General features: G+C 47.4%; 1 protein-coding gene across 3 annotated transcripts; it reads right to left on the bottom strand.

The window, feature by feature from the left end:
* Positions 1-4,345: 4,345 nt before the first annotated feature.
* On the bottom strand, positions 4,346-11,824 carry MRM3 (mitochondrial rRNA methyltransferase 3). 3 transcript variants are annotated; one of them, XM_040455462.1, is made up of 4 exons: positions 11,484-11,824; positions 10,981-11,225; positions 8,225-8,392; positions 4,346-5,627 (listed from the first exon to the last, which is right to left on the bottom strand). In XM_040455462.1, the coding sequence occupies exons 1-4, from the start codon at positions 11,822-11,824 to the stop codon at positions 5,086-5,088; spliced, it is 1,296 nt and encodes a 431-aa protein (XP_040311396.1). In that variant the 3' UTR covers positions 4,346-5,085. The 3 variants fall into 3 exon arrangements, with proteins under 3 accessions (XP_040311396.1, XP_040311397.1, XP_040311398.1); XM_040455463.1 differs by having other exon boundaries at positions 11,567-11,672; XM_040455464.1 differs by lacking the exon at positions 11,484-11,824 and having other exon boundaries at positions 11,039-11,151.
* Between the last annotated feature and the right edge of the window lie 21 nt (positions 11,825-11,845).

Below are 11,845 nucleotides of genomic sequence, written 5' to 3' on the forward strand. Positions count from 1 at the left end.
TAGGATGTCCGGGAAGGACAGTCCCTGGAATGGAGATCCCTCTCCAAACATGTTTCTGCCTCATCATGGCTGCATCCCAAGCCTGGCTCCTACCTGCTGCCTAGCCTGCCATGCTGCCCAGGACCCTTCGTACTTCCTGGTACTTGGTACTGGTGTGCTGGCTGAAGGCATGAGGTTTCTCATGGGATAGCTGTGTGTGTGCTGAGGGGCACGGCAGATGCTGGACTCCTACAGACCTTGCTCCTTGGTCCTGCACCCTGACTGGGGCAGGGCTTCGGGCCTCCCGGCAATGTGCTCACCTTGATGCCCACGTGGGTGTCGTGAGCATCTGCCTGTGCCCTCAGGTTTTTGCTTTCTCTCTTGGGCCCCAGGAAGTTGCTCAGGAACTTGGTGCTGTACTTGAGGTTGTCGCCACATATGCCCCACTGCCAGGCCTGCCAGCTTTTGGGAGTGTGGTGGGTGTGGGGACAAGGTGAGGTCAACCTTACTTGGAAGATGGATTTCTTTGGACTTCTGCCTGTGTCCTATATCATGATAGCCTTGGAGGAAAAGTGGTCTTTCTTAGCAACTACTTATCTTCTGGCGCAGAAGGAACAAAGTCCAGGTAGGAGTCCCTGTAAGTCACGCGGCAGAAAAATCAGGTCATCTGTGATTCTTCTGTGACCTGTACGGGGCTGACAGAACTACTTGCCACTAAGGTCAATTGGATCCTTGGCACCAGAATTCCCCTTTTAGAGTGGGTGTGTAGGTTAAGGTCACTGGGAAGGTTTACTAAAAAAAGGCTTTAGGTTTATCTAGTGGCAGCTTTGAGGAGAAATGGTGGGGGAGGACCACTTCCCAGTGCCAGTAAAAACCCGTTTCAGTAGCATGAGATCTTAAAGGTTCTTGATGCAAAGGTTCTTGATGCTGCTTCTTAAGCAGCTCCAAAATACCTTAATTCTTGTCACTAATTGGAAGCAGGTTAAAACCCCAGCTGTGATACATTCAATGGTTTCCATCAGCAGCAAGGGAAACCAGGCCCCAGTAGGTTGAGGCAGGAAGGTGGCTGTAAAAATGCCACCCTGGGGTTCCGGATTCTGTGCTCACCACAATGACTTCCAGATCCGACTCTACTCATGTTCACAACAGATGAGATTTTTTTACCTGTCCCCAACAATAAAGATCTGGTGAAGAAAAAGGGTATGTGTTTGGAATCGGGATGTACGGTGGGCAGCGGTAAATGCCAGAGGGCAACTGAAGTTCCTTTCCAGAAGCTTCCCCCCATCTCCAAGTATGTCCTCAAATTCAATGGCTCTCACTTACCCAAGCACAGGGAGCCAGAACTGTTTTGGCATCAGCCAAACTTCAAGTGGTAATTTTCAGCCAGACTTTGTTTTTGCCTCTTGCCTAATTAAAGACACTAAAAAGCTGTTCTCTCCGCCTGCTGCCTTGTTCCAGGGTAGCAAATGGAGTTCTGCAATGATCTAGACATAGAACACGGTCCAAGAATAGATCAGCAGAACCTAATAAGGTGTCGCAGCGTCCGCTCAGGGAGAACACCACACGTGTGCGCACGCATGTAGACTTGGAATCGTAGCTCCGGGAGGGATGTGAGCAGGCAGCTGGCCCAGCGCCCTTCAGTCACACAGGCTCAGGCATGGGGACATCCTGTTCATAAGTCATTTCCCTGGACCAGGAGGAACAGGCCCACATTCGCCCGATGGGACTGGGCACGGCTGCGTGTGGCTGGTAGGGAACTTCAGCAGTGCCCTCTGTGGCCTCTTTGGGTGGTGCCATGTGAACAGAGGACTGACCCAGAGGCCCAGAGCTCAGGGTCTGTCAAGTTCCCTGAAGTGGCGGTGTTGAAGAAGCGAGCACTGAACCTGTATCCCTCTTTGTGAACACCCAGCGGGCAAGAGTCGCCATGGCCTTCTTCCAAGCAGGCTGCTCAAAAGAAAATCCTCTGTTGACAAATGGCTGTCATCTGTTAGCTTCGTTCCTGATTATCCAGTGTTAGTAAATAATGCAAGGGACGTGGTTTCCAGGAACCAAGGCTGTTTGTAGGAAAATGTTACATTGGGTCCACTTTATGGCTGCGATTTCTCCTTCCAATGGGGGAAATACAACGTTAGGATGTCCTAGGCGTGCCTCAAATGTGAAAGCATGAAGAAAATCTGCTTCATTTAAGGCATACTGTGTCTCCACAGCCCCTTGGACTCTTGCAATACTTCCCAGGCTAGGAGATGTGTAACCGGATTTGGGTAGGACTTGTTCTGAAGGACTGCTGGATTTCTATTAAATAACGTGCTAACTCATGAAGGTCTCTCCCCAAGCCTGTAGGTGACTGTGCAGCCCAAAGGAGGCAGGCAGCCTCAAGTCTAGGTTCCTGGGTGTTCATGCTTCACACAGGTCAGTCACCCAACACAGGTAAGCACAAGGATACAAGAGGGGGCATGATCTTAGGACCCAGGGCTAAAAAAGAAATCTCCTTCGGACATCACAGGACGTGGAAGTAAGTCCCTCTGCCGGTCTGCAGTCAGTTGCACCACCCCTTCCCATCAAAGAGGTAAGAGGGAGGCTGGGAGGCCAGACCCTGTCACGGCCACATCTCGTCCCCAACCTTTGTTCCCTTCTTGCATTGTGCAGCAGCAGCAGCTTTGCGGATGGCCCTCCGACTATGATGCCTTAGCTGAAGAAGGTGGCTCCCCTAGAAAACAAACGTAGTTAAGAGAACCGATGCCTTCTGTAGTGTATTCAGACTTTCAGTCATACTTGGCCTCTGGGTGTTGGCCGCGGCTCTGGAGGGCCCGGCTTGCAGGCTGTCTCAGCTGCAGACATACGTGGCAAGCTAGTTCAGACTTTAAGTCGCCCACAGCAATAAACAGCTCATCCATTCATTTGACTTCCAGCTTGCTACTTTTGTGCACTGAAGAAAGTCATTGGAGTTTAAAGATGTCTATGTGAGTGTTACCTAAAAAAGAATTTTTTTTTAAGTGAGTGGGGGCGGGGAGGGCTTGGCCCAGGGAACACCCAGGCCCTGCAGCACAGCTGGTTTTTAGCACTAGCCACAGAACCCTTGGTGTGGTGCTGTTTCTGGGGTGTTCGTGTGGCAAAATGGCAAAAGTGGAGGTAAAAGCAGCTCAGCTTGGGGCACCTGGGTGGCTCGGTTGGTTAAGCCTCCAACTTGGGGTCAGGTCATGATCTCATGGTTCGTGGGTTCGAGCCTCACATTGGGCTCTGTGCTGACAGCTCGGAGCCTGGAGCCTGCTTCCAATTCTGTGTCTGTCTCTGTCTCTGCCCACCCCTGCTTCACCATCACACTTTGTCTCTCTCAAAAACAAAAACGTTAAGTAAATAAATAAAAGCAGCTCAGCTTAGAAGGGGACATCTGGTGTTTCGATGATCCATGGGGCAAGTAGTAGGAGGTCACAGGTGAAAGTGGTGGAAACCAGTCCCCAGAGGTCTGCTCATCCTCTGAGCCTTAATGACAGGATCTTCACCTCGAGCTGGGGGAAGGGAATAGGACTCTGCAGCTCTCCCTGCCCTGAAGCTGCAAACCAGGGTGAGGCTTCCCAGCGTGAGTTCCAGGCGTATGGGGACATCAACATTTGTCCAGAGCTACTTTCCCAGAGGTTCCATTCAAAGGAAGTTATGCTGGTTTTTCCCTCGGCAACCGCTTCCCACTTCTGTCCACTTCCCCTAGTTTTTTGGCCCAGTGTCCATCTATGCTTCAGATTCTGCTGAGAATGAGAATCTGGATGGGTCTCCAACTTCAGCACCTCTGAGCACAAATGTCCTGCAAAATGCCCTCTGTGCAGAGACTCACTCCATCCTTTCTCAAGAACTTAAATCCCTCCCTTCAGGGTTGGGAGTGGTTTCAAAGTGCGGCTGCCACCTTGTGGCAGAAACCATCAATGGCGCTCCACTCAGCACAAAGTCAAGGGGCCACTCTGCCAACCATCTGACAGCTTCTCTTCCAGCCAGTGTAGTGTACTGTCCTATACTGCTCCTTCTTTAATTCTTATTTTCCGGGGAAATGGCAAAAAAACAAATGTTGGCCTTAAAATTGCAAAGAATTTGAGAAAGTGACTTTCCATGATCGTTCAACAAACCAGAGCCTCATCACTGGTTGCTTCCCCTGTAGTCATTTTAAAGAAAGGAAAATTTGCCCTCTTTGCTAAATTATATCCACAAATGTGCAAAAAGAACTCACAAGGCATGGCATATAAGCCATTGACTATGAAGTGAATGGGACGTAAATTTCTTTTCCTTCTTTCACCCAGTGTGATAAAGTAGACTTGGAATTATGTGCCAGGTATACTGTTTTGCCTTGTTTTGTTTTTCTTAACAGTAACAAGGCATAGGGTTTGTTGTTCGGTCATTGATCTTTATTTTGTAACAAAAATCAGCAGGAACAATAATCCAGGGACAAAGCTGCAGGACACTGGCTTCATCCTTTAGTGACCTCGTTTTCTTAGCACTTTTCCAAGGTGTTGACAGAACAAATGCCAACAGACTCCAGGAGTACTGAGCTGCCTCCCAGATCTAGCCTGCTGGTGTGACAGGCATCATGGCCTCTGTGAAGCTGGAGGACGAGCCTTTGTGGGTTCAGCCCTCTATGAAGGCTGTGGGCTCTTCTACCTTCTAAAAGCTGACGGGGCATTGAGGGTCTCAAGCACAATCTGTGGGCCACTTGCATCAGACATTTGTGTGTGACCCTGGCCAGGCCCAGACCAAAGTGGGGCACCAGCCTGGGAGAGCACAGCCAACCAGAGATTGTTCCTGCAAAAACCCCTCCCCTTAAACATAAAGCAATCCCACTCTGCCACCACTTGGGGCACGGGTCATGCTTGCTCTCCGGGCTCTCTCGAGAGGAAGTTCGGCTCCGGAGCTGGGGGAGATCTCAGGAAGAATTCTCACCCTTGTTACTTTTGAAGATAAGCATAAGTTCATGGAAATTCTTATTTTTCCAGTAATCATATAATGGCATCTTGCCCACCTCTTGCCTCCTGAATATGGCCTGATTACCATATTCTGCCTATCTCCTAACAATGCAGGAGGAGCTGGGAACCACCTCAAATCAAGGACTGACTTCCAAGATCCCTCTCAGTGGTAACTCCTGTCCCTGCTCACGTGTTCCGCCCTGACCCGCAGTTGTCTTTTCCCTTCAAAAAGCAGGATGCTTGCAGCCATAGCCGAGTTTAGGCTGTCCACACCAGGCACAACGGGAATCAGCAGCCTCTTGCCCCCAGTGCTCTCGGCCAACTGCAGGGACTCCAGGCTCACACCATGGGTCTCCCCGCCTATTACCACAGCTGCTGGTGCCTCTGTCCAGTCCAAGTCATAACTCTGGACCTCAACTTCAGGGAGCCAGGCTTTACTGGCTCCAGGTTCTAGATCCTCCTCCTCCTCCTCCTCATACTTGTGTAACTTCGAGAGTTGTTGGTCACATACCCAGCCGTAATCACTGGCTTTATTAGACATGTGCGCCTGGGCATAAAGGCCACAGTTGTCAGCCACGTAGACCCGGGTGTCGGTGGGCAGGTAGTTGGGCAACGTTTCCCAGTCCAGATTATTGATGATGGGCACCTGGAAATGCGCACCCATCGCTGCCCGTAGCACTTTGGGTTCCCAGGCATCCACACAGCCTAGAAAATAGAGACAGAATCCAATTAAGATTATAAACCATCCCAGACAGGGGATCTTTGCAGTAAATCAAATTAATTCTGGATGAGGAGAGAAAGCAAAAAATGTCCTGTAGTTTCGGGATGGCTGGGACCTCTGCCTCCCCAGTTTTGGCAGCATCCAGCAAAGGGACCATACGGATGAATTCCTGCTAGTGCTAAACAAGACTTTCTTCATCCCTTCAACATTTACCATACACCTGGGCCAGACCTTGTACAGGAGAGGCAAAGAGCATTAATGCCTCCAACCTCCAGGAGCTCATGGTATCATGGGCGATGGTGTTCGGACAATATCTGAACACGTGACTACGATATCAGTAATTGAGGTAAAAGAAGTATTAATAGGGTAACAAAAATCCCATGTACGAAGCAGAGCTATCAGGAAAAATGTCCCAGAGAACATGACAGTGAGCTGGATCTTGAAGGATAGGAGGAAGCTGTCAAAGAAAGGCTGAGGCAGAGGACAAAATTATAGAAGGGGGAAGAGTGCCACAGTCCAAAAACTGTAAGTAAAGCGATCAGGCCAATAGCGGGTGGGGGCGTAACAGGAGATGAAAGGGAGGCAGGCAAGGACCAACTTAAAGGAGGGTGGGTATGCCAGGCTGAGGAGTTTGGGACTTTGTCCATTAATATAATGCTATCAAAGGATTTTAAGTAAAGTAGTGACAGAATCTGGTTTATGCTTTAGAAAGACCCATTTGGCTTCAGTGTTAAATCTGCACCAGAGCAGGGAAGACCCTAGAGAGGGGAAATTAAATGGGAGGCAATTACAGTGATCCATGGAAAGCCAAGGCAACAGCTTTCTCTCTCTCCCTCTCTCTCTCTCACACACACACACCCTCACACCCTCTCACACCACAGAAAAAAGGGTAAAAGAACTATTTTTTATATTCAGACCCATGCTAAGCCCAGCCACTTCTGCATGGTCTTTCTCAGGACCACAGGCTGGGAGAGACAGCAGGGCCAGGGCATCACATGTCTGCCACCATCCCCTAACTTGTTAACACAACTGTCTGCATTAGAAATTACTGTAAAAAGTAACCCAACTTCAGAACAGAGTAAGTGGGCAAGCCAAATTTTAAAAGGAAGATAAGACACAGAATGTAACACTGCCCACGCCGACTGCCAACCACAGACTTTCCCAATCACTGCAGGGAAGTGGAGAGAAGAGTTGGGCTGTGTGTCAAGAGGCTGCAGGCAAAACGGAGAGGACAAAAGAGGGTCGAGACTCATGAGGGGAGCCATCCAGTCTGACCCCTCTCCCTGGTGGGGAGTAAGGAACAAAGTGGGATTTCCCCCCTCATCCTCACATCCTCCATACTGGGCACCAGGCCAAGTGCTCCCTACTCCTTCCCCTTGTCCTATACACCAGCCACCACCATGAATGTGGCAAACACACCACTTGGATTATATAGGTACATCTCCAAAACCACACCAGCTCTCAGAGATCTCAACAATGGGGTGGGTAGGCGGGGTACTGATGATGGAACCCCGGTACCTAGCTCTCATGCTGCCATCTCTACATCTACTCCCATCTATTCCAACAACATGTGACTGGGACGAAGGGGTGAAAGGAGCACTGAGGCAAGTCTCAGCAGCAGGTGTCATTAGTTTACAGTGAATGATAGCTGGAGTGTTTTCGATGAACTCTCTCCCCCTCTCACCATCCCTGCAAGTTGTAATAGGTGTTTTAGGTGTGTCCCAGCTGTTAGGCAAGTCTGTTTAGAACCAAGCCTACTCATCCCAATTTCTGAGGACAGGAGAGAGAAATGTCAGAGGCTAACTTGTGTGGGGATGTCTGACCCATCTTAAGGCTAAGGCAAATGCATCCCAATTTCATATTCACACTCCTTTTACAGGATTCAGAGTGCCTTCAGTTAGGAAGGCTTCATATGCCCCCCAATTTGGGAACTCAAGATCATTAAATAAAGGACTCGAAGTGTTGGGGCGCCTGGGTGGCGCAGTCGGTTAAGCTTCCGACTTCAACCAGGTCACGATCTCACGGTCCGGGAGTTCGAGCCCCGCGTCGGGCTCTGCGCTGATGGCTCAGAGCCTGGAGCCTGTTTCCGATTCTGTGTCTCCCTCTCTCTCTGCCCCTTGCCCGTTCATGCTCTGTCTCTCTCTGTCCCAAAAATAAATAAACGTTGGAAAAAAAAAATTAAAAAAAAAAAAAAAAAAAAAAAAAAAAAAAAAAAAAAAAAAAAAAAAGGACTCGAAGTGTTAAAACTGGCATGTATTTCTTTCCCTGATTTTAAGTTCTTTAATAACCTAGCCGGTGTCAAAATAATCTTAAAAGATAACTGACATTTCCTGAAGTACCTAACGTGTGCCAAGCAGAGTGCTAAGTACTTCATGTGCACCATCTCACTTCTCAGAACAACCCTACCAGGTAGATTCTGTTATGCCCACTTTACAGAGGAGGGAAATGACACTCAGAATACCGCTCACAGACAAATGGCTAATAAGAGGCAGACCCAAAATTCAAATCCATGTATGTCTGCCCACAGAGCCAGCTCACTTACAAATGGCCGACCAATCCACTCAGGAACAAGTGCTCTGACCTTTGGTGAGTAATACTTTGCTGCAGCCTGCCCCAGCAGCAGATCTCAGAATCGTCCCCAGGTTCCCAGGGTCACGGAGATTGTCACAAATCAACAATAAGGGCAGCAAATGGCGAAGTTGAGTCTCTGGGTATGTCATCTGAACATGGTCAGGTTTGGCAAAGATCCCTGAGGAAACAAAACAGGCGGTTCACTTGTCTGATTTGAACCTGGGAGAGAATTTGGCTTTTCAGATATTTATCGATCTTTCTGTGTTCTTAGTCATGTAAGTACTACATGAATACATTCTGACTGAAAAAAAATTGATACAAAAAGTCCTGCCCGTGACACCTCCTCTCCGTAACTGTTTTCAATCTTGGGAGTGTATAGATCCCTTCAGAACCTGTTCCATGCATCTACGTACATATATAAATGTCTACCCATATACAGGTGCTTTTTTTCTTTCACATACAAAATTCATACTCTATGTGTTATCCTGTAAACTACTTATTCAATTCTATAACAAGAGATGTCTTAGAGAACTTGCCATGTCAATACATTTGGAGTTACCTGATTTTAACTGTTGCATGTTATTTTGTAACATGAACATACCACCTTTATTTAGTTCTTCCCCAACTGACAATTTGATTATTTTCCACTTTCCCTGTTATAAACAACCCTGCAGTGAACATCCCTGTATACCTCTCTATGCATATGTCCAAACTTTTCTCTATGAAAAACACTTGCAAGTAAAATTAACATGGTGTGTGTGCATTTTTTTTTTTTTTTTTTTTTAGTATTTAAGTAATCTCTACCCCCACATGGGGCTCAAACTCATGGCCCGAGATCAAGAGTCACATGTTCTCCCGAGTGAGCCAGCCAGGTGACTCAAGCACTCTTAATAGATACTGCTAAACTGTCCTCCCCAAAGGCTATTCCAATTTATTCACACCAAGAATACAGACCTATACCTAACCCATCAATGAAGGGAAGGGAATGGTTTCCCTATTAGGTATCTGTATGTGGTAAAAAGATCCTGCACCTAAGAGTCACAACAGCAGGGGACCTTAGAAGTCCTTTAACTTCTTTTCTGGTTAATTTTTTTTTTTTTTTTTTTTGGAAGAAAGAGACAGAGTACGAGCAGGGGAGGAGCAGAGAGAGAGAGGGATACACAGAATCGGAAGCAGGCTCCAGGCTTTCAGCACAGAGCCTGACATGGAACTGGAACCCATGAATCACAAGGTCATGACCTGAGCCAAAGTCAGACGCTTAACCGACTGAGCCACCCAGGCACCCCTTGAAGTCCTTTAATTTCTACCTGTACAGCTGCAGTGACGAGAACACTCTGCTAGAGGCCCTACTTACATTACTGGATTCAGAGATGTGCCAGAAGCCTGATAGTCTTATCTCCTTCTCCCTTTACTCCACCTCTCAAATATGAAATAAAAGGGTAAGCTAAATAATATATATTTTTAAAAGATACAAAACGATGAAAGGCAGTCATGACGACGAGGAGGGCTACAGAAGTCCAGGATGGGCTAGCCGCTATCAACACATGTGCCCAAAGTGGCCAGCATGATAAAAATGAATGATACTTGTACTGTAGCATAGTGAAGGGAATTAGAAGTATAGCTAACAAGAGCACGGATACTTAGGGTGGAGAACTTTAGCAGTCCAAATCCCCACTCTAGGGGAGAGTTCTGTGTGTAGGGTCACAGGTCCCTAGGACTTGATGGGTTACAGAATAAGAGACAGTCCCCAAATTTCCTCTCCCAACTAATAGCTGCACTTTACCCACTACAGGAAAACACATGCACAACTGGTATGAGAGACCCTGGCCTAAACATTAGAATCCTGGAAGATAACTTCTCCTACCCCAACTATCCCTTACTATCCAAGAGAAACCTCTACATTTACTGCCATTCAATTCTCAGATCAAAAATATAATTCCAATGTCAAAAAGATATATTTAGACTTCCCATATTCAGAAAAAAGGCTTTCTTTTTCCTTTTTTTTTTTTTTTAGAAAAAAGACTTTCTAAGTGCTAATAGACACCACCATCTATTAGAATCTTAAGTTAGAGGAGCCTGGGTGGCTCAGTCGGTTAAAGTGTCCAACTCCAGCTCAGGTCACAATCTCACAGTTCGTGGGTTTGAGCCCCATATCAGGATCTGTGCTGACAGCTCAGAGCCTGGACTCTGCTTTGGATTCTGTGTCTCCCTTTCCCTTTGCCCCTCCCCTAGTCTCTCTCTCTCTAGAAAATAAATAAACATTTAAAAAAAAAAAACTTGAAAAAAAGAATCTTAAGTCAGAGTCAACCAAAGGAAGACACAGTTTCCTGTTCAATGGGCTAAACAGGGTAACAGCTTGCAGCTTACTGCTTACACCTGCTTCTAGAATAAGGGGGTCAACAACAGAAAGGTTATCACCACACTGGCAGTGGTCTTGTGCAAATAGAGGCCTAAATCTTTTAGTAAACATTTTCTTAAATTTTAGTTGGACATTATTGGTTGAAGAAGTGACCTAAAAATATATAACATTCAAGGAGAATATATAATATTCAAGAACTGTAATTCAAACGATGACCAAAAAAACTGGCTTCAGCTTCCACTGAAAATACTACAAGATGCACAGATTTGAGAACTGTGTTTTTCTGGGTGTCTCAAGAAAAGGTTAGGCAATAACATTTTGAATTTAAGTAAAATTTGCTACCTTAAGATAATTATGAACAAATGATCCTAGGTCTCTACTTCTGGTGACATGCTGTAACCACTGACCCATTATTCCTTGTGGTGTTACTAGGTCGGACCAATCCTTGATATCTTCAAATTTCACCTTAATGAGGCTGACACCTTTCAGCTTATCAATGGGCAGCTCCTTTAGGTATTCCAGACGGCTAAAGAAGAAAATTTTCGGTACAGCACCAGCCTTGAGAGCATCTGCAATCAACCTGCGACCTTCCAGCAGGATCTTCCCGTGCTTTTCCCGAAATGGCCTGGACTTAACAATTGTCATTACACTGCTGTGGGTGGAAACAAAAAGACGGGTTAATTACCAGCATCCTTGTTACCGAGACACACCTAGTTTTAACAAACAGAAAGAACTTCATAGACATTAACAAATGAATTCCAAGGAAAACACTTATTCTGCCCTCCATGCATTATAAAAACCAATGGATTCTGGTGGAAGAAGTCCTCCAAAAGGAGGAAAGAGGTTGGCAGGCGGGAAGAGAAATGGGAAGAGAAACGGGAATACATGACAAGTCACAGGAACAAGTCACCTCAGCCTTCTGTCTCCGGGTAAAGCCTTATCATAGCGAAGCCCCGAATCTTCCCAGGTGCAGGGCTTCTGGGATGGAGGCACCTGAAGCGACGGCTTCCGTCGCGGCTCGTGGGGACCGGTCTCAGCCGCCGCTCTACGGGGCTGCTTCCCAGGACCGGGTTTACGTTCCACCACCTGTCCGGATGGAGACACCACTCTCACGGGGCTCCGCCGCAGCGCCCGGACCCAGCGCCGCGCGTGGAGGTCCCAAGTTTGGACCACCGGCAGCAGCGGCCGGCTGGCCCAAACTAAACCCCTCAACCGCGCTGCCATCTTCCCTCGCCCCGTGGGTTGCGTCATGGAAGCGCGCCGGCGGCTGCC

The sequence above is a fragment of the Herpailurus yagouaroundi genome, unplaced genomic scaffold (assembly GCF_014898765.1).
Source record: "Herpailurus yagouaroundi ecotype Mexico unplaced genomic scaffold, PumYag 215, whole genome shotgun sequence".
In the NCBI taxonomy this organism is placed as follows: domain Eukaryota; kingdom Metazoa; phylum Chordata; class Mammalia; order Carnivora; family Felidae; genus Herpailurus; species Herpailurus yagouaroundi.